This window comes from Phaenicophaeus curvirostris, chromosome 3 (assembly GCF_032191515.1).
Source record: "Phaenicophaeus curvirostris isolate KB17595 chromosome 3, BPBGC_Pcur_1.0, whole genome shotgun sequence".
Classification (NCBI taxonomy): domain Eukaryota; kingdom Metazoa; phylum Chordata; class Aves; order Cuculiformes; family Cuculidae; genus Phaenicophaeus; species Phaenicophaeus curvirostris.
In genome coordinates this window covers 73,105,141-73,128,655 of record NC_091394.1, presented here as the reverse complement: position 1 = coordinate 73,128,655, position 23,515 = coordinate 73,105,141, and the positions used below count along the sequence as shown (strand labels likewise).

Genomic DNA, 23,515 nt, shown 5'->3' with positions numbered 1-23,515 from the left:
ACTGTCATCTCTCAACTGCCACAGCTTAAGATTTCAACACCAAACGAATCACAGCTCAAACTAGAAATGCAGACTGGAAATGCTGGAAACAGGAGCAAATTTTGAAAAAAATATAACCAGTTTTACCTCTTTGATCTGAGCTAAAGAATACCTGTGGCTTTGAAAATGTAGCAAACCATAATAATAACTCACAACAACTACCAGAGGGGGAGAAAATCCAGTGCACTTACACTACATACATCTGCTTTCTCTGAATATACAGTGCTCCCACTGACCCTGGCAGGCATTAAAAAGCATGCAAAATGAAGTATGAAAAGATGGAAGAATAAAATAGCTGTGATATGATGCTGTTATTGCAAATGACTGTCTTTAACACAAAAAAAAAGGATAAGTAAAGCCATTGAAAATATTATGCACTGGTATATGGCTTCCTGCATATACTGTATCAATTATAACACACTGTTTTTAAGAATCCATAATGTCTCATTATTGCATGCACAAAACTACAGTTGCATATTACAACTAATGTTACAACAGAAGACATCTAATAGAATATACCCACTGGTAAACACAGCCAGTACTTATGTCTGCTTCCGAATAAATTGTAAGTAAATGTATATAAAAATATTATATAAAACCATTATAGAGCAATTATTCTCCGAGTAATGGAAGACGAAAGATTTTTTTTCTTTCTGAACAGCATATCTGTCATTGCTGAATGCAGTAAGTATACATGACACACAAAAGATCATCTATGAGATCCTCTGGAGAAGAAAGGAGAAATCATGGTGGAGTTCATTCTGAGTATGAGTACATCAAGCTAGCCATATTCAATGAGTTGGCATCACACTTCACTCTGTTCACTGAACTTGCTGCAATTCTAAATTGGGAGAGAGAGAAAAAATATTATACTACTTTCCTAGAATTGCATGTAAAATTAGCAGGTGAACCAGTGTTAGTTTGAAAATGGCACCATTATAAAGGCAAATCAAAAGGTTGTTTTTGATGAAGACAGACTGCATAAAACAACAGATTAGCCTCATCAACTTATCAACATAAAAATTAGAATGACACAACATTATCCTTGGTGGATGTAGATAAAGGTGCCTTTGCATTTCCAAACAGCAGCAGAGATGAAAATGAACCACAAAGACTACTTGGTTCAACTTCTCTTCTGAGGGAGGAAGCTGAAATGTAAATTGGAACAATCACCTTCCATAAATCTCTAACTTCTTCCTTCTGTTCTTTTCTATCCTAAACCTATCCTATTTTATCCTAACCTCATCCTGGTGTTTTTCTTTCATGGAAACACTCAAAGTTTCTACTGACTTCAGCATCTTAAAAAGGCACAGGGAGAGTACATAGACTGTGTTCGTTATAGTGTGGTGCTGCTATTGCCATCACATTGTCTTTTTACTCCTGTCCATCTTCTCTCATCTTCAGATTTGAAACATTAAAAAAAATATTTTAAAAAGCCCCAAATCACATACTTTGGATACTCTGAAGAGGCAGCAGCAGCATATATACACTGTTCAAATATTAGGCTGCATGCAAGCCTTTCAGAATAATCCTCTAAGCCACTATTCAGAGTGTTGATTTGCTTAGCAGCTTTGGTTAGAAACCTGGGATCAGTTGAGAATTGGGCTTCTGAGCTCTGATTCCACTGTTTCAATTTGAACATTTGTCCTGGTCTTTCCATGTCCCATTTTATGGAAATGGGAATGCTAGGAAGGTTAAGCAATGTCTATAAAGAATACAGAAATTTTATAACATAACAATCATCCTAATTCATCTAACTGGACCCAGATAAAATATACAATTGTCACCCCCATTATTTTTGCCCTGCAGTTACTATTTAGTAATTTTTTTCCTTTTATTTTTTTTTTTGCAGGACGACAAAATGAAAAATGTTGAAAAGCTCCAAAGAGAACATATGTTTCTGGTCAATCCACTAGTTGAACTGTGCCAACTCACCTTATCTGGATAAATCAATGGAAAGTGATTTTGTCCATAGGCAACTCTAATTTAATTAGTAAAATATGAAGTGGAGAAAAAAAACAACAACAAAACCACAGACTATGATGAGTTTAATGTCCCTTACAGAAGGCTCTGAGCCATGTTTGGAATCCTAAATAAAACCATGGGAAAGCATGCTACTTGTAATGGATGCTCAGTTACACTTGGTTTGCTATGGAAGAGGCTCACGCAGTTTACAAGGAAAGCCTAAGTTTACAGCCTTTTAACAAGGAAAGCAGGAATTATTATTGAGTGAGTAAATACATGTTCAAGCAAATGCATTTTCAAGCCTCAGTTTCTGAGCCAAGTCTTTCTTCTTCCTCTCTCTCTCTTCCACCTCGTGTAATTCCTCTCTTTCCACCAATGTCCACCAGCACACTACAGTGCAGGGCAAAGAAAACCTCATTAGCTAGAAAACAATGGGCTTAGTATCCAGAAGTGCAGTGCTGTGTGAAGTAGCTTTAAGCAACCCCAGCTAAGGAAAGGATTGTTGTTTCAGCACTGCAGAACGGGGTATGAGTTAACTTGCCTCATCAAGAAGAAACATTAGTTTTTTCTGGATGACGTTACACTTCCAGTGGAGAACACACCTAAATTAATTCAGTGCAACACAGTGCCCCTGGACCTATTGTAGAAGGCCAAGAAGTTGTTGCTAAAGGAGAGAAGGTGATGGGAAGAGGGTGCTAGCAGGAAAAAATTTATAAGACAAAGATTTCTGCACGAAATGTTCACGGGGTAACTAAGACTTCTCCCAGATTTTGACAAATTGCATCAGCATCCAAGAAGCCCTCCAGATTTCACCTACCCCTGTTGTAAGTCTCACTTGGTGAATTTGAATGGCGTTGATTGCCGAAGAAATAGATTCAAAGAAGACAGGCTTTTCAGATTCAAGATTTCCACCATACTGCATTGCCTTTATCAAGGAAGCTGCAAGAAAGAGAACATGAGCACTGATAAGGTAATGAGGATATACAAATCATTGTGTTAAAAAATTTGCTGTAAGCTGGTACTTGCCTTTGCAGTGTGCTAGAAACACATCGATGTGTCTGTTTTTACAGTCCATGTAAATCTATATGTGAAAATATGAAATTCAAAATGACCCTATTCAAAATACCAATAGAGAATAAAACACACAAAAGGAACACATTCAAAGCAGGCAGAGAGCATGAACTGCTGCTGTTGATGCTATACTTCCAGCAGCCACCAGAGCGAGACCTTATATAACGCAAATACTACAAACCCAAAACGATATCCTCCCCATCCTCAAGCTACCTGAGAATTAAATCTGAATTTGATTAACAATTTTTCGTTTTTTATTGTATTTTTTAGGGTGAATCAGACCTAGAAAACTTTGAAACTTCCATCAGTCTAGCAGAAAAGCACCATAACAATCACAGTACATTCTACAGTAAGTGGTTCTTTGCTCTTTCTTTGAAAATGCTAGACTTCACAGAGCTCAAAAGTTAAAAAATGTGAAAATAGAACGGAAGTAGGGATTTTTTTCTGGAAGATGAGGAACGCCCAAAACAGTTCCTATGAAACAATCCCTGCACATTGCAACAATTCTGAGACAAGAGATTCAATGAGAGCCACATAATACACTATTTTTAAAAATAAAAATAAAGCAAAAGCCTGATTCAGTCTAAAATTCCCTCTAAATCTAGCAGCAGTGATGGTATGTGGGAAGGAGTATAACAAGGACACAGTAAGTGTGTTCCTCCTCTGTCTAACTAAGTTTTGGACCAGCCTTTCACTCAGAGGCTGCACTCCCAACCTGCACACTTCACATGATGGGCTTAGCTCTCATAAATTTGTCAAACATTTCTTCAATGTTGTTTGCATTTCTAAGGTCTGTAAGATTGTTTGAAAATAAGTTTCACAATTTTTTTTTTAATTAATGCTTTATTGAATGCCCTATATTTTGAAGGGAGACATAATAAAGAATAAGTTCAACTAAACTTATTTTTCCAGTTTTCTTTTGAGTATATTCCTACCTATATATGTAGTTTTAATTTAACATTTTTAAGGCAGCACTTACTTCACTCCTTAATCACTGCAGTAAATTGAGAGAATGGTTAGGTTAAGAAAAGTCCTGGGCTGAGACCCAAGCTCAAATCTAATCTTCTATCTTGCTCAGAAGAATTACATGAACTAAACCTTGCATACCCACTTAAATCTGTACCCATTATAAAACTATTAAATGCTGGACCCAATGGAAATATAAGAAATACCTTTGAACATAATTTTTCATCCTCTATATAGAACTGTTCATTATGTGGTTACTGATTTTAATCTTCTGGGAGCTTTTTTGGAGCTCCTGCAATGCTGAAGGAACCCAGCCTGCTAGGTATGTAACCCACAGGGGAAAACATGGAGATCACTAAGACCTCTGTCTTAGCAGAAAGCAGGACACAGAGATAAAATCTCAGAATTTAAAGATGAAATTTTAAAGCAGTAAACCTGCACATGCCTGTACTGCAACTGATATAACTGATGTGACAGGGTCAAATATGACCTAAAACAGCCTTAAAATTAAAAATAAAACCAAAACTGTTCAGAAACTCATCTCCATCGCATACAGATACTTACATTTACACTGAATGTCACCCAAAATATTTAGAATTAATTTTTTAAAATTAATATAAACATCGTGCATTTTAATATAATACCAAATCTGCATTCATCTTTTCCATGAGTGACAAGTTTATCCACTGGTATAAGCAAGGTGACTAGTAGCTGGCCCCAATAACTTGTATATGTAATTATATTTCTACATACAAAATTTGTCTGATGCTATGAATACCTGAAGCAGCTCTGAGACTCCTGTGTAGTCAAAGAAATGCAGTCCACTGCAGTCTAATATCAAAGCAGGTTGCTCAATGTGACATGACTGCAATGACTCACCTACATATTTGATAAATGAATAACTTCAATTAAATGGGAGAATAGTCAAGAAATGCATACAAGAATAATGATAGTTCAACAAAATAATTACAAACTACCACAATAAAAATTTTACTATTATGTACTAAGGTATCAGTCAAGCAAATGGCACATATCAGAAGCACAAATGAAGGATCTTCAGAGCAATGGGATGAAGTGATGACAGGCAGAATATAGTATTAGTGAGATGTTCTAAACAAGAAGACTGTCCTAAGAATTAAAGAATTGTGTCTTCAGACATGAAATTCTAAATGATCCAGGACAATATCTTGGCTTGTCTGGAAGAGTTTACATGCAATACACAAATAATATAATCATTTCTGTGGTGCCTAAATGCCTGCTTACATATTAACTAATATCCTCCTATAAAGAAGAAAAATATGTGCAGTGGAGTGTTTCATTTTCCTAAAGGTTTACTGTGCTGGGTTTTATTTGGTCAGGTTTCTTTATACTACCATGTATTGACGCTGGATGAATAACATGTTGGTAAGATTTGCAAAGGTCTTATACTCATTCTGCAACCTCAGGCCATCTTGTGCTTAAATTAAGCACACTCTGTACTAAATGTGTCCTAAACTAGGGCATATATAAATGATTCTTGGCTTTCATAAAGGGAAAACTAGAAAATAACACACATCTTATTTACATTGCTTTGTGAACATATTTTTAGCTATCATAATGCACAAAAGTAAAAAAATAAAAATGAAGGAAAGGAATTCTGAATCCAAAGATGGGTTAAGCTAAATAGTTTTGATAGAGCAGAGGAAAAGACTTGGACTCTTTTAGTATTTTACAGTATAGCCCTGTATAGTCTTCAGTAGCCATTACCATTGTGTTGCTGTGTTATAGCAAAACATTCTATCACCCCTGAGTAAACTAAACACTATGGTATCATAAAAATGTCATGAGGCTGGTAAATAAGTGTAAACAACGTTCCTCAAATCAGATTCTTCACTGTGTCCTTAATGCTTCTAAGTGTTTTAAATAAACACAATATTTTAATTCCATCCATAATGAAGTTATCTGTACAAAGTATCTTCTGCAAAAGGTTGCTGAAGCTCTCCCCTAGGAGTGTATGTGCTCTGGTTTGATTTAAGTATTATGAAATGTGGGAAGAGTGGAACTATCCAGCTTTATCCTTAATTGATAGCAAACCCTTAGGGTTTTATTTTTTCTTTATTCTCTCCTCTACTGATACACACTGATGCCTGTGGTGTCACTGATAATTCAGTTGATGTTTTCTGAGATTTTCTCCTAAGCAGCATTAAAGAGCACAAATATTTAACATTACTCTAATCTTATCCTATTTTTACTTTTGCATACTAGTTTTCAAGTCCCACAATCAATGCAAAAAAACCAAAACCAGAGCATAGCAAACCAGCCTCCTAGGTGTCTGTCTAAAGACCAGTTTAGGCAATAACGTGGGAAGTGGTCCTCCTCACTATATCTCTGTCTCAGGATGCACATAGTGATTCCTGTGAAACAAACACAGATTCTTGCAGAAAAGGCATTTTAATGGGTTCCCTGCTTCTGAAATCTTAAAATCGGTTAAGAACAGAATAAAAATAAGACCTGTTTTGTCAAGGTTAACCAAGTTTAACACTGTTTAGCACTCACACTTCATTGAATGTTTGACCTAACTGAAAATATTAATCTCCAGACAACTTGAGTTCACCTAGAAATAAATAGAAAAGCGTGGAACCATTTTGCATACTTGCATCCATCTTGGTTTTAATATAATTTATAGATAAAAAACTCACCATGGCAACTTCCATTGGAAAATAAACAGAGCAATGTGTTCTGTTCACACTGAAATAAAAGCAACAAACTATTAACATACCAAGGAAAACTAGTCCAATGTATGTAAGCAGAGAAAATCAGTGAAATACGTAAGAATTCTGTTTCTCAACATGAAATTAACTCAAAAATTAATTCCATGCAAATTTTAAGTAATCTCTCTCTGTTTGGGGTGTTGTTATACTAATCCAAATCAGTTAGCCTTGCAGAACCAAGGAAATAAAGTAGCGTAATTTCCAAGCTGAATTTCTGAACAAGGAGAAGCCACCCATCAAAGCAGGTATGAGTACCACACCTCTTTGGCTGAAGAAAGCAGAGATGGTAGGTACACCTTGCTGAACACTGTCTTTTAACAACCCATGTAAGAAATGGTTATGATTTTCTCAGTCCAATATGCCAAACTGGATGAAATTGTGTACAGTAAGAACTGAATGGTATTGGAATGTCTTCATTGCCATGATAGAAAAATAACAGGAACTTCTTTTCCCTCTTAGGAAGTGTTGTAGGAAGTTGCAGTACTCCTGTACAGATGAAATCAAAAAATACTGTACTTACGGAAATTTTCTCCAAAATTGAGTTACACGTAATTTGTGTACTGTTTATTTTTGCAATATAATCAGTGCAGGAAATGAAACACTGCCTTTGAGAAGAACTCTAGCCAGTTTGTACCTTCTTCCTAATTATCCCATAATTATTTATAGTTAGAAACAGAAATGAAGTGTCTATCTCTCATACACTCATCTCCAGCAAAATAAAAATCATATTTTATTCAAGTAGATTTGTAGCTACTCGTTGTCTTTTTAAGATCACAACCTTATGTTAGTCAAGGTTATGTAATTTCTGCCAGAAATTTCTAAGAGTTTTGGATCAGTGCTTTAACGTCTATTACAGGAAAATATGCAGAAATGGTAGTTATATGCTTTTCAAGTAATAATAAGAAAATAATCTGTATTGGATCTGATTAAGATAAGGATTAACTTCATTCTGTTCCAAATTAATAATCTGCAATCCTACCTTCTTATATCCATTTCAGTATCTGGCTGCACTTTTTAAGAAATACAAGGAAAACAATCATGACCATCAGTGCTGTTCTCATGATTACTGCAGCATATAGTACATCCTACCTTGTTTACATCTTCACATCCCTGGATGCTTGTGCTATCCTTTTCGATTATCTTTATCAGGTCAGCATGAAATTTCCTGGCATTCAGAAAGACTAATGGGCTGTTGACTGAAATTATCTTTACCTGTTTTAATGATTCCTATGGAAAGAAATAAACATAATGTTGAAAAGATTGTATTGCTTTTGGAGACACCATTTTGCTAATTTTAATGGGCTAACACTTCAGCTGACAACACCTCAGCAGGTCAGCAGCAGACCATGAGGGCAGATCAGTGTTCTGATTCTGAGTTCTCCAAAAGGCTTTAAGTCCACAAATGTGCTATATGCAATAAAGTTTCCTATCAGTAGCTGTAAAAAGGGGTCTGGATACAGAAAATATCTGTTTACTACTGAAATAAAACATCTGATTATGTGAGTATTTTCTAACAAAACAAGGTCAAACTCAAACACCAGTAAGGGGAGCTGAGACATAGAGTGTTTTTCAAGTAGTTTGAAACAGCATAGGATTGCACTGAAAATACACAATTTTCCCAACAGACCTTCAATCAAAACAGGAATAGAAGTCTCCATCATAAACCATACAAACTACCTCCTTATTGTAGTCTACTATTCAGACTTCTGGGAACCAGACAATCTCGCAGACACCACCACAGCCACCATCATACAAACTAAGGAAATATTTCAAGCATCCAAAACTGAGGAAATGAACCACAGGAGCTTTACATAGAGTCTTTGTGCAATTTACCTATGAATGTGATTGTGGTAAATATCACATCATCAACATACCTTGGTCAGTCAAGTGGCAAAGCCTAATTGGCAATTAAAATGGCTAAGATTATATGAAACAAATATCTAAAATAAGAGTTAAACAGAAAGCAATAAGTGCTTAAATGTATAAATACCCAGACAGCTCATAGATTCCCATAAAACCAATGCTATACGCAGCTTGTAGTGGAGACATGGGCACTTTGGTGTCATACCAGAACTGGAAATGTGGAAGATGAAAACTGAGAAAAAGGAAGACTGATGTGCAAGGATCAAAGCTTGTAATGATCAAGAAGCTAATAATCTTTCAAAAATACAAGGTGTGAAATTTGAAAGGCTCAAATTGCAAGGCCAAGTCAAGCAGATGGTAGACATATGTATAAACTTTGTCCAGCATCAGTAAGGACAACTGTGACAAATTTGGCTCAAATATTCCTTCCTTTGGCTTGGTTATAGCTTCTTTCTCAATAAGAACTGTTTTGAGAAAAATTGACTTCTTCTTTGTTGTGTCCTTGCTAAGAAAGAAAGAAAATTATTTCAGGTGGTCTGTTCCTGCTGTCACTTAGGAAGATATTGGCAACTGCCCCATGGAGTCTGAACAGCACTCTCTATCCTTCAATAAGGGTTCAGTGATTGTCTGTGAAGCAATGTGTTTCACATAAGCTTCTAAATACCCTCTTGAATCTTTTCCACATTAAAGTGTCTTTTCTTCTATCGATTAAATAACCCCTATAAATTCACAGACCTTAATGGAATGGTAGGTCATTAAGCGTGCATATTTCCATGTTTAGTAGTCCTGTTGTTTATGTCTAAGCCGTTTTTTACCAGAGGAACTTGGATCAGTCTAACATTCATACATTAAAAACTACCCTAAATGCCTGCTACAACCCAGTGACTCTAAATTAAATTAAAAACATTTTTCTAACTCTTAAAAATATTTTCCTTCCTTGTTTTGCGTAATACGCTCTTGAGCAATTTTCTTTCTTAACAAAATGTTATTTTCCCCACTGTCTGCAGACACTAGTTTGTTATTACATGGTTACTGGCATTAATCTTAATGATTTAGGAGAAAAAGAGCAGGGGAGTGGTTAACCTTAAAAAAAAGACTCACAAGGATTTGTACAAAATATTTTCTGTACTGATACAAAAATAAGCAAGCAAATCAAATTTTGCTTACCCATCTCTGACAAAGTTACTCCAACATTTTTCTTAAGGATGAAAAGTGACATAATAATTGACAGCTGGGTTAGCCTCAACAACAGTGGTTTTAATTCACACTTTGGAATCCTCATTCTCATGTGCCTTACACATTCCAGCACATGCAAATAGGAACCTCCCAATTCAAGTTCAGATTTTAATCTCAAGATAGCTCTGATGGAAAACATTTGCCAGAAAAAATAAATAAAGGAGGGCTTCTTAATGGTGAGGTAATAACTGCTAAGCCTGTTGCTTACTGGTATTAAGACTTTTCACAAGCATCAAGAAAGGAAAGATGACAGAAACTGCCATGGCAGAGAAGGCAGGATATCCTAGTGATGGGACTCTGTGCTGATAACACATATGATTCTATTTCTCTCTTGGCTGCTGACCTATCATTTAATTTTGGAGGAGGCAGTTCACCTCTCTGGGTCATTACCCTTCTCTTCTTACCATAGGCTTGATCACAAGCAACTTGGCTGATACTTGCAAGGAAGATAAATCTAAAATCTCTGATTGCTAGGTTTAAGTTTGCAAGAAGTCAAATTTGAAAAGCAGTCTTTTGAAGAGATTCTTCCATTAATTTTCACATGAGTGTAGCCTTGATTGAGTACAGGGTAGTGAGATGTGTGCAGTTGTCTGTGACAGCTTCATAATGCTGTCCCTCCTTCCCCAGCCACACACAGTGTCCTCTCAGACAGTCTTATCATGAGGGCCTAGTGGCAGAAATGGGATAGAAAAGAGGCTGCGGATGAGAGTGCCAAAGGCCTTTCAGGAAACACAGAAACTTTACAAAAACATAGAAACAGCTATTGTCTGCTCAGACAGCCCTTGCCCTTCCTGACAAGAGGAAGACATAGACACATTCCTTAGACATAGGAATTAGTAAACTTTTACAAAGAGTAATTACTAACTTGAACGTAATCAATAAACTAAGATAAATAGATCTAAGAGGACTTGCCTAACTTCACTTTGCAGACCAGCAGCACAACCAGGAGATTATTCCAGTCTCTTATTCCTAGACCAGTTTTGTATTTACTACGTCATGCTGGCTTTAGATTTCAAGTGATCAGTTAAAAACAATAGTCCCTTGACTCACTGATTACAATCTGGTAATTAATGAAAGAAAATAAGCAAATCTTAATTAGTGAAGAACACATACACAAAAAGATAATTTAACTTACACAATTATCTTCTGTTTTGTATTTATATTCCACTTCTTTAACATTTTTAAAATTCAGTGTCTTTGCTCTGTAACCAATACATAGAGAACAACTTTAAGGCAAATCATTAGTGGTCTTAAACTTAACTCTTCCTTTAATAGTGGAATTTACCAAAAGTTTAGTTCTTTAACTAGGAGAAGATAAACAAAACAATACTGACTGTTTCAAGCAGAAACTATCTTCCATAACTGTAATTTTGACCAATTTTCATGCTGGTTCTGCAACTTCGTATGAGAACAGAGCTATGCGCAAATGCTTAATACCATTAACTTTAACAAGTGTTAAATCAAGCTTTCTATACTGTACTTAATTTTGGTGAGATTCAATGTTGATGCAATCAACCACCTGCAAGTAGGAAGTCATTTGCAGAACGAGTAAACTATGAATTAACTTTGCAGCACAAAATGATGATGAACCTCAAGGGACATTTTCCTTTAGTCATGATCCAAAGTAGCAACTGTACTATATGCAAAAGAATATATTAATTTGTACCAGCTCTAATTTCTTTGTCCTGGATTTTCTAATTCACACATAGGATTTATAATGAAATTTTCATTAGACGTTAGAATAGTTGCACAGTTATGTATTATTAATATCTATTAGAAGTGAAAATGTCAACTATCAACTGCTATGCAACACAGTATCTAGGAGTTTATAAAGGTGCTTTAGCTACTAAGACTTGTCAGACATACTTTCTCCTTAAGGAGCAAATGAATATCTAATGGAAACAGAAACTATATTATTGATATTCCTGTTGATTTTAATCTGACTTCACGTAACGTGTCATGGAGATGTGTGATACTGAGAGAAATCACAAAATAATGCCATAATACGAAATGTTTTAGAGATCCTTAACCTACAGTAAATGCAGAAGTGTGGGTTTTCCTTTTGAATTTTCTTATCTTGTGGTTTTTTGCCACTAAGTCCCTGGAATTTCACTATTATATTTGGTGAACTGTACATCTGTTCTGAATGTGAAGAAATATACAAGAAAGTGGACATAATGATGTGGTACCAGAACATTTGAATACATTTATTTCTCACCTGGGAAAGCGAAAAATCACAATTACTATAGTAGAGACAACACCATACAGCAGTCCCATGTTGGCAGCAAAGCATATTGTAAACACATAAGTACTAATCCATATGCCCTTTAAAGAGGGAAACAGAAAGCGTTGATTAGTCTTATTTTTTGTAGTAGTGTGTATTTCATGAATCAAAAATGAAGATTTTAAAAATGAAGATAGTTTTTCAGAGATTATTATTTGGATCTTTGAACTGGGAAATACTGAAGACTGAATTAGTGATTAAAATAATGTCTCCTCAACAGCATAATTCAGAAACAACTCAGTGGTTTTGTAAAACCTATGTAAGATTTTTCACATTGCAAGCTTTTGTCACCTTCTTCACTGCATCCATTTAAAATCTTCCTTTCCTTTTAGACAATAAAGTACCCTTAAGGTCACATATAAACAGCTCTTCTCCCTCTAATTTTGTAAGCAGGAATTATTATTGGTTAATTACAAGTGGCATTTGTCAGAGTATAGCTGACTAAAACAATTCTATAACAAATAAAAATTATTGGGGAACTCACTTCTACACACGGAAATGGAGAGATTTTAGATTACTTCCCCATCTTGCAATATTTGATTAGTAAAACTTTGGATTACTTTTAAATACAATTAAAAAACAAACAGATAAACCCACAAAGAAGCATATCCAAAACAAAAAACACTTTCAATAGGAATTTAAAATATTAAAACGCCAAAAGATTTTAACATTTCAAAGCTTTTTCTCAATGATTTTCTAAATGAAATGACCAGTTCTATTTCCGTACTACAATGATGTATATGTCAGAGAAATATCCAAATTTTACAATTGCAAGGAGAAAAATACAAATTACTTGATTTCTTATACCAACCAAATGTCAGCACATATTTCTTTCTTTGAGGGAGCCTTAAGTAAAGACTGCCACCTAATCTTTATTAAAAAAAAAATTAAAGAAGAATGGAAAGTATTTTCACTCCTGTGGATATACTGATCTCCACAGGTGCCTGCTTCACAATTGCAGTGCTTCTTGTTAATGTTTGCAGAGGAACGGATCACATCACAATGGCACAATCAGTGTTAAAATTATCCTTCTTGATGCTTCCACTTAGCTCAGGAAAGCCAGAGACAATGGAAAGCTTTCAGCCTAACCACAGGCATTTTGCCGAGGAGATTTCAGAATTGTTATTTTATGAATTATAAAATGTAAGTCAAACAGTACTAAGTTGGGCTTCACAGAGCGCAGGGTGTTACATGACTATACCAAGAAACTTTTTCCTCCTCATCTTCCAAACTATTGCAAAAGGTTTTGCAGTCTCTTTAACAGCCCAGGGGCTAGGTAAAGAGGTAGCTCATTCTCTGAAACAGAGCTCAATCTCCCCTTATGTTTTAAATGACATCTTATAAAAAATTGGTTTACATGTATTTGCAAAGGACATCTTTATAAGCAACAAACATTGAGTTCTGATTAATCAGTGAGAAAGTAATTCTTAGTTTTATGAATCCAGTATATGCTTTTAAAAAGCTAATAGAAGCACTACAAACCTGAAAATCAGAGATCAAGTATTAGGCAGTTCTAATAAGGCTGAATCCTTAACAACACATGAGATCAAGCAAATCACCTCAGCTGCAGACCTAAGGCTCATGGTATCTGACTAAATCACTGCTGCAAGCAAAATTCTTCTTTATCAGAAGAAAACAGAAATCATGAAAACTCAACACAAAGTCTACATAGGAAGCATCAAAGCCAAAAATGTTGAAGTGCTGCTGAGTACTGAGAAAGCTAGTTGAATGCATCTTCAGTAGGCTAGGATCTTAAATCTTAACTGTAATCAGAGACTGCCATTGTTCTGGAGGATGAGCCAAAACAATCATATTCTCATTTGTCAATCACCCTTCTACTGCTTTGTTTTGGCCTGGAGTCAGTGGTTTTTTAGGTAGGATAGTGTCAAGCTTGTAGAATGAAGTTATGTTGATTTGACAGACTTTTTTTTTGTGCAGGGGTTGTCACAAGGTTCAACAAATAAGTCACAAAAATATCAAAGCTTTTGTTGGCAACTTACTTCAAGTTGGTTATTGCATATTCCAGGGCAGATAGAATCAAATCATTTTTCAAGTTTTAACAATAATGTATTATAGGCACATATTATTCTCAAAAATCAAAACAAAATTCAACTTAAAAATATCCTTGCACTGTGGTAATTAAAAAAAAATCTTAAAAAGAAGGCAAGAAACGAGTAGGAGATATCGATTTATGTTGAATTCTGCATATATCAAAAAGTGTCTGAAGCATTGAGAGGTACTGTGACTGTATATATAGCAACAGCCTCCAAAAGCCTATGGATAGTGTGTTTTCATGTAGGCCTTTTCATTGCATAAGATCTACCCTCCCACTATCGAGGGGAATGTGAAATGGGAACTTGGAGGGGGAAAAAAGCATATAAACAGGAGAAGTGAAGAAGTGGGAGAGCACTGCCTGAGCCAGGGACTAAACTATGTAATACTAAGATACTGTGACACTGAATGTTTCTATACTGATTTGAAACCAGATTGTAAACTTCCCTCTTTGTTGCAAACTGAGATGATCAGCTATTGGGTATTAACTTGGCATTAACTATCTACTGCACAGATGTCTGCAGCAAGGTGAGCTGTCTAGATTCCCACCATAATCAATGGAGATCTGGTTATCAGAGTGAGAGGAATTTAGGATGCAGTTCACCACACTCCTACCTGATTACACTGCTGCCTACTTTGGGAAGAGATGAATCGTACCCTAACATGTCCTTCTTATTGGATCTGCTTTAATTGCTGAATCAGTAGCATTCTTTACACCCTTTTAAATTAATAAATGTGCTTACAATTACAATTCATATATCCATAACTACATCTCCCATCACAGCACCATGCAATTTTTACCATAGATTGTTGCCATTCTTCCTGATTTACGAGTCAGGTATACAACTTAGCTGTTCCTCAGCTGTGGTCATTTCCTGGTGAAGTCATTTGTAAAATTTTTAGTCTTTTTTTCTCTCCAGAGTTGGAAGGGGCCTGTGAGGAGTTTGGCTCCTGAGCTATGCCTTTTACATTTAACAGGATAATGTTTTATAAAGAATGAATCAACAGATAAATATTACTGATCCTGTTTGTGTTCAATGAGAATCTTAAAGAAGTGTCAATAATCAGAGCAACAAAAGACAAAATATTCTGTTTCCACACTGTCGCATTTGCCAGACTTAAGAGCTTAACAAACCTGACTTCTATGTTACATGACACACACCCTTCAAAAAGTCAGTTCCAGAAAAGGCAGCTGCTAATTATTTCCAAATGTAATATTTTTGAGTTTCTGTCTTCAAAACACTTTAGATAACCTGGGTAATGGAACTGATTAATTGCCAATGTCAATTTCAGGGGGGGGGGGAGGGGAATATTTTATAGATCAAAATCAACTCAAATCACTGGGCTTGGTAGGTTTCCTCAGACCAGGCAGCAGTGTAAAATCATTTATAGCCTTACTTTAGATGATGCTATGTAAAGCAAGATGATTTACCTTGTCAGGCTAAGGACTGATGGTGCAACTACTTGGAGATAAATCATTGTTCAAGTATGTCCAGTTAAAAATACACACCCAGAAAACTCTCCCTTTTATAACCTTTCTTAGAAATAATGACAGATGTCAGAGATGTAGTAACTAACTACTCGCCATCCTTTTCTGCCAACACCACAAACACAAAATTCAGTCAGGCTAGACTATGAAGATGCATCAAGTTTGGTGAGCTTCCAGAATATCCTGCTGGAAAACTTAATTACTTATTACCTCAATATACTGATAGAGTAGCTAGATCTTTCTCCTAAAACCACCAATTTTCTTGAGTTCTCTGTCACTAAAATAATTGCTGATCTACACCATCCACTCCTTGGAACAGTGGATATCTAGGTTAAGATGAAGACCAAACACAGTGCAAGTGGTGGATATGGCCAAAACACCTTTCTGAATATTTGTTAACTGAAACTACATAAACAGAAGTTCCAAAAGCTTTATGGGATGTCAATACATATTTATGTAAGTGGATAGAGGTTTTGGTTCCTCTAATTGGCCAATACTTAAAAAATCTCCCACAGAAGAGAAATCTAGGAGTCTTCATAAACATGGACTCATCTTTAATATTTGCTAGGAATTCTATCACAGAATCACAGAATCACAGAATAACCAGGTTGGAAGAGACCCACCGGATCATCGAGTCCAACCGTTCCTATCAAAATACTCAAATATTCAGCCTCTCTGCCTCTCTATGCAAATATATGTCAGACTATTCAGACTTTGCATTAAGCTAGTTTTTCATAATATGTTTCTTTACATATATCTGCATTTTCTTATGTATTCCTCCTCTCATACAGCAGAATTATTCATTATGTCAAACAATAAATATTCTGTCTGCAAAATTGGAAAGAAGTAAGGCAATTTACGTGCAGCACCATAGGACATGTATCTTCCTGCATCTCTAGTGTTTCCAGTTCTCTTTGTCCTGTATGGTCATTCCATATGCCCAGGGGACAAAGATACCAGGACCTCTTCAATAATACTACAATAAAAGCATGCTAACCAGCTAGAGAAGGCTTACAAAATTAGGGACACATCTGCTCAGATTAACCCGATCTATCTGTATAAATGTCTTTAGCATTAAATTAGGTTTTGTTCTTTATCATTTGCTAAAATGAATTTTTCAAATACAACCAACATTACAAATGGCATTATTCTTAGAAATTAAGCTGATAGTACACAAACCCTCTAATAATAATGGCTTGTATTTATCTCTTCTAGGGCCACAGAACTATTAAAGTTTATTTGGCAGGTATTTGTTAAAGGGTTTCAGGAAAAACTCCTTAGATTAAGTTTCACTTACCCAGTCTATTTTATCCATATTCCAATATTTTTTTAAGTCCCGGAACTGCATTAACATCCCCTTCAAGCCCACAACAATAATGCTTGCTAGCACACACTACAAATAAATAAATAAAAAAGTTATTTGCTGTTATTTTGATAGTCATTAAATTATCAAAAACCTGAAGTTAGTGATTCAAAAAAGGAACAAGCACTGGTGTCATTGTAACACAAATGTAACAGTATCAAACCCAACTTTTTTTTTCCTGAAGGCAATCTATAGGTCACCTAACTGTGTGAAACATGACAGAAAATTCAGGACTTCCTGAGACCTACTCAATGCATAGCCCGTCCAGCTACAGTCTGCCATAGTCTGGGGGACTCAGAAGCAAATCAGAATTCAACTTCTACACACAGAAGAATTTTAATTCCTCTTCTTCATCACCCAGAGAAGGTGTCTAAAGAAAAAAAAATCCATTAACTTTGAAAGAAACAAAATAATTTCTTGTTCTTCAAATCAAAAGGGGGTGGAGAGGGATGAAAAATCATCTGGAGCCAGAAAGGATGGAGTACATAGTGATAGGCTTGCATTGCATAGGTAAGGAGGACTCGAAAAGCATAGTAGAAATGAAATAAAATACCAAGAAAGTATACAAAAAAAAAAGCCTCAAATTTTTTTTTTTTAAATATGTGAAAGAAAGTCTACAGGAAACTACTCAAAATTTACATTTCATTCTTATAAGAATGAAGACAGGGAACCAATATAATAAGAAAAAGGACATATTGTACTCTCCACTTCAAGTGTCCTTACTTTATGTGGTTAAAATAAGCTAGAAAAGGATCTGTGTTTGAAAAGTGAGAACCTTCACATGACACTATGTAAACAATAGCACAAAGTAAATTTAAAATATGAGTTAAAATTTCATCTACAAACCTGGCAGAATTACGGATCATTGTGGAGCTGTACTTCACATCTTTGATATGCCTCTAGTCAAAATTAACTATTTGTAACACCAAAAGCTAGATATTGCTTATGCAAAAACACAACTTGTTGCTTTATACTCCTAGTGTGGAAGAGATATTCCGTGACAGATATATACAAATGCCTCATAATCTTTCTGCAACTAAGCTTATGTCACTATTTACAATAATTGTGTCAAATTTATTTGAAAACTAAAGTCGTACATTGTGTGTATAGCTGGAGAAAAATTGTGATTCTTCATTAATTTCTAAGACATTGTCAGTTTACAAATCCACAGCAATCCGAGCGTATATTTTTCATAAAATATGTGCTAAAAGTAAGTAGAATACAAATGCTTTCTTACATACTCGTGTTATAGCCTACGTATGTAACTCCATATGTCCAAAATTGACATATATTGCAATGTTATCTATGTATTGTATGACTTTGAGACTTGCTGTGCCCTTACTATTCTTTGTCCGATTAAAATTCAAGAAAGCTGTTTTAGAAGTAGCACTATATTTCCCTGAAAGAAATTAAGTAATTAGAAAATGTTTGACATAATCTTTAAAAAAGAAGGTCAGTACCATACCATAGGCAGCCAGTAGAGCATAGGTCCAATTGCATAGATCACCACAAGAATTAATACACAAGAGATAAGGCCAGCCACCTAAAACAATAGAAAAGAAAAGCAAGTCATTCAGTCTTACAAAAAATATATATTAAAAAGGTGTGAAAAGAACTAAGTATCAAATATTATAGACAAAGTAATGAATAAGATCACGATAATGCTACCTATTATTGTATCTATGGATTTTGAATACGTATAATCTCAGTTTCAATCTGGTGATTACCTTCAGCCAACTACAATAAAAACATAGTAAAAGATCTCAACATCTGTGCTTGACCCTGCTGACAGCACACAGATCACAGTATTACTTATAAACTTGATTAAAGTGTGTGTGCAATATCTCACCCCCAAAGTTTCACAAGACCCACTGTCATTTTGTAACGTATTTATAGCCACACACCCTATATTGCACTAAATAACAGATCTGTTATAGCACTGAGCAGAAAGTACATATGCAGAACTGTGTTGCTATTTTAGCACAAGATTTCTAACTTCTTTTACTGAGATCAACATTGAAAGGAAACAACTGTGCTAAGTCAGAAACCACCCGTGATTTCATGTGCATTTTAGTGGACTTTACTTTAGAAAATGTAACAACAGTTTTTAAATAAATAATAAGTGCAGGTGACATGAATCCAGGCAAATATATGGTGTTCTCATTTGAGCTAAAGCAGAACTGATTTTCTAATTTCCAGCTAAGTCTGGTCTAAGTAACATAATTTTTTGAAAATTTATTACATGTTTTCAGACATTGTCTGTCTCTAGAAGTGATAACATGGGGCATTGGCATGCAGAAAGGCCATTGTTTACATCTGTCCCCATGGAGACAAAGGTCATGCTTGAGCTGGTGAAATGATATGTATGAAAAGGGTGAAAAAGAGTCACACAGGCAGGGAGGAGCAGTGACCCAGAACTGACCTAAAGAGTATTCCATTCCATATACTTCATACTGAACATAAAATTGAGGGATCACAAGAGTCAAGCTGTCTTCTTTGATGGCTAGGGTCTAACGTGGACCTCATCTGTCTTTTTGCCCCAGTCCTGGATACATGCATTCCTGAATCCAGTCCTTGAGTCCAGCTTCCATCTGCTGTCCAGATCTGCTGGATCTGAGTCCAGCCCAGGATCTTTCCCTGAGCCTGGTCTGCAGCATCAGTGGTGGCACAGTCATGAGGAGAGTTTGATTTCATATTTCTATATGTATTTCATTATTTTTCTATTAGTAGTATTTTCCTTATTTTTTCTTTTTTTATTAAAGCTGGTTTATATTTAGTTTCCAACCCACAAGCCTCTCTCTTTCATTTCCCTTTCCCCTTTCCTAGAGTCAGGGGGTGGGACTGGGATACAAAACTGCTCACATCTAGCTGCCAATCAGGCTAGGCCAGAGCTAAACCATGACACTGGTCTAAGAATTATATGCCTCTTAACAGCATTATATGGTATTAATCTGGTGGAAAAGTACAGAGTGGAGCCTCCTGCTCCACTCTGCTCACAAAGTGAAGTGCTTCTGGTCTCATTAAGGTACAGCCCAGATTCACAGAAGGTTTTTGATGATAAGTAGACAGATGCTCGCTTTATTTTTTATATTGATAGTATGTTTCTTTACTAAAATAATTAGGTTTCATTTTAAGAGACAAGTTGTTAAAAACAAAACCAGGCGAGTTGTTAAAACACTAGAAAATGAAAGCCATGGTGTACTTAAAAATATCATCAACAAGGATAGACAGAGTGTTTACAGAAAAGAGACACAAAATCTGCTGGTAGAGTCACAAGGAACTTTTCTCTCTTTCTGCCTTCCCAAAAAGAAGAAAAAAGGCATTGAGTCTATTTGAAGAACACTTCTACCCATGATACAGGCCTTGACTTCTATATTCTCTAAGGAAAAAGATATCACTGAAGAATAAATGACATCACCAAATCCCAAGTATAGATGTTGGAGAAAAAAAGGGCTTCTCTGAGCCCCTGAAACGCTCTTCACTTTTCTTTCATGACACACATCAAATTAAACTGACTTCTTTCTACATAGTGAAAGCATCTCCTCGCTCTTCTTTTTGCCTGTGATCTGATCAACATTTAGTAATGATTTTCTTTGCATCTCGTCATTTATCCTACATAGAACCAAAAGCAGAGGTTTGAGTGGATGTTCTTCTTTCCAAAGAGAAGGCAGGAGAGAAAATTTTATGTCAATTAAAGTACTCTCATTGTGCTAATGCATGGCAACACTCTAACTTTTGGATGCAGGCCCTGCTGTTTCGTAAAACCAATGCATAAAACCAAGCAGATACTTGTTATTTTTACTACGTACTTCCTACCCTGACATAAAACCATGGTGGTTTCTTTTTCCATGTCATATATTGAATAACCTTCTGTTGGAGCCTATGCCTACTTGTACCAGAGTCAAGGTGCTCAAATACTCTGTATGTCTTCAGGTTACCCTAAAACCTCCTTGGGAAAGGCATGATTCAGTAAAATGGGAAATATATGAACAGGTAACAGAAGAGGAAGTCTGAGTGGATAAGGACACATGGTATGACATTGAATACAATTTAAAGATATGAAATAGCTAATAGCAAAGTAGCAGCTAAACTATTTGCATACAAATGCTTTAAAAGATGATTATTGGATAAATTATTCATTGTGATTAATTGACTTTGGAATACTGTATAGGCTAATTAGCAAACAATTAACATGCAGAGCTTTAAAATAAAGCCCCGTATCATTTCTTAGTATTGTGGTATCTGCATGAGAAATAATTGCAGGACACGGTCAAGAAGAAACAGCACCTACCGACTCTGCTTAGTCTTGTCAATTGCATCTCGTTACCCTGTCCCTTGTAATTAATGATCTTTGCAAGGGCAAGAGAAGCAGATATAAAAAGACAATAGCAACGGACTCCAAAGGACTTAATATTTACACGGCAGAGTGCCACCAATGGACCCTTGGGGAAGGAGGGAGAGGCAATGCTTAGGGGGTTGCCCCAGGGTTGTCTCAGCTGCAGTGGGCTGTGCAGTGCCACCACGTGCAAAGACCATAGATGAGCAGCTTGCTACCTGTCTTGTTCACAAGTGCAGTTTGAACATGTAACAGACTTACAGGTTCACAACTATAATTTTCATCAATTGAAGCTCCCTCTTTTCTGAACTACTGCATTAAGAAATTCTGGGTTTGGTTTCCAACTGTAGGGAATAGACCAAAAAGTCCTTAATAATTTGAGTGTCGTCTCCATGGCTCAATGTATACTGAGGGATGGGCAAGTACACCATGTCACAGGGCAAAAGCTGGGAGATTGCCTGGGTTTGTTAGAAGCAGCTCGTAGAGTTACTTTGACATTATTTTGAAAATCACATAGAAGCACTAAATGAAAACTGTTTTTTTTCTAAAACTTCAGTTTAGCCTGTATCTTTAAATCCATTAAACACCATTAGAGGGCACTTCAGTTGCAGTCCTAACAATTTCACATAAAACTGAAAGGGCTTGTGTGTACTTTACTGCAGTTTGAAAACACAACTCCTAAGCTCCTTACTGCAACAGACTTTAGAGTTGATATTGGATTAAACAGGTAGAAATGAGTAAGTGGAACCATTAGCTTTTCTAGTAAGATAGTTTGTGACCAGTTTGTTCCATGCAAATTTTTAAAAATGACAGGGCAGAGCCATTTTCCAGGACAGAGTAAAACGGAGAATAGGAAAGACAATGGATAAATCAGTTCAAGTTCCACAGAAAATATCATAGCCTCAGTTCTCCAAAGTACTTCACTCTAACCATTTACCTGGGTTTTGGCACCTGTACTGTATAAAAGAGCCGTCCGTCCCATCGCTGCAGCACTTGGTATGCAAAAGAAAAATGAAGGAATCACGTTGCTGAGGCCATGAGCCAAAAATTCCTGCAAAGTTGTTAGATAGAATATGTGTTTTTCCTACTGTTTTGTCATTTCAAATCTTCTTGCCCACAAAGGAGTCCCTATGTAAATACTAGCGATGACAAAGGATGAGGGGAAAAAGTCACATATATACATGACAAAGATCTCCCAACATAATATATCTTCTCACAATTCCAAACTAATTTGAATAATAGTGGTGCTGAACTGGATTGATCAAAAGCAGGAGGCACATTCACAGAATAAACAGTATTGCTAAATTTTGAAGATTAAATTTAGCCAAAATGTTTACATCTTGATCCACATCTGCTTTTTAACAAGCCAGAGTCTCAAGTAGAGGGATATGGACAGTGTCCAGGTTGTTTCTGGCTTATGACTCCACTGGAAAAAGACAGTCAGTGATTATTTTTCTTTTAGAGCATGCTTTAGTGAAAGGGAAGTATGGTAGCAATATTATCTGCATGCTGTCTTTCATTACAAATATACTTGGTACTTATCCACAGTCAAAATGCAGACATACCTGAAGAAAGATTTAGAAAAGTAAAAGTGGGGAATCCACCTTGTATCTGCAGCCTAAACTGAATCTTGTTTTCTTAGAAGGTGCCCCGGCTTGTCTACCCAGCACCAGCCTTCCTCTCCAAGAACATGAGCTATAAGGAGCTCATTTGTCTCCTGAAGACAATGTGTAAGAAAAGACCTCAGTACTGCTGGAAGTGCTTAAGACACAAATGGTATTGTATCCAGCCAGGTCAACACTTGATCATAAGTTTGCCTTCACTGCACAGGACACCTTAAGTATTCTCCAACACTTCAGTAGTTGAGCTGTGTAAGCTACATATTTTCCAAAGATGCAGAAAGACATACAGGCTTCTGTGCTCCATTTAGTGTTCTTGAGACAATACAACACATTGTCCTGAAGCCTGAGTTGTGTTAAGGTCAAAGCATTTTCCCTCTGCTCCCTAGAAGACATGGCTCTGAAGCATCAACAAAAATTCATGGCACAATGTATTAATTCTGAAAAAATTTTTAGAGACCTTAGTAGACATGAACACTCCC

At 36.0% G+C, this 23,515-nt stretch overlaps 1 protein-coding gene across 3 annotated transcripts in view; it reads right to left on the bottom strand.

The window, feature by feature from the left end:
* Positions 1–713: 713 nt before the first annotated feature.
* The window catches only part of SLC26A7 (solute carrier family 26 member 7), a 55,322-nt gene continuing 32,520 nt past the window's right edge, over positions 714–23,515 (bottom strand). Inside the window, exons 8-18 of one of the 3 annotated variants that reach the window (XM_069853128.1) lie at positions 22,352–22,465; positions 18,544–18,621; positions 17,013–17,108; positions 12,109–12,215; positions 11,026–11,092; positions 7,881–8,018; positions 6,720–6,768; positions 4,820–4,920; positions 3,031–3,085; positions 2,822–2,943; positions 714–880 (exon numbers count right to left, since the gene is read on the bottom strand). In XM_069853128.1, coding sequence (XP_069709229.1) covers positions 845–880; positions 2,822–2,943; positions 3,031–3,085; positions 4,820–4,920; positions 6,720–6,768; positions 7,881–8,018; positions 11,026–11,092; positions 12,109–12,215; positions 17,013–17,108; positions 18,544–18,621; positions 22,352–22,465 — 963 coding nt within the window. In that variant the 3' untranslated portion in view covers positions 714–844. Of the gene's footprint in view, positions 881–2,821; positions 3,086–4,819; positions 4,921–6,719; positions 6,769–7,880; positions 8,019–11,025; positions 11,093–12,108; positions 12,216–17,012; positions 17,109–18,543; positions 18,622–22,351; positions 22,466–23,515 lie in introns of those variants that run through there. The other 2 variants (XM_069853127.1, XM_069853126.1) reach the window with 2 other exon arrangements.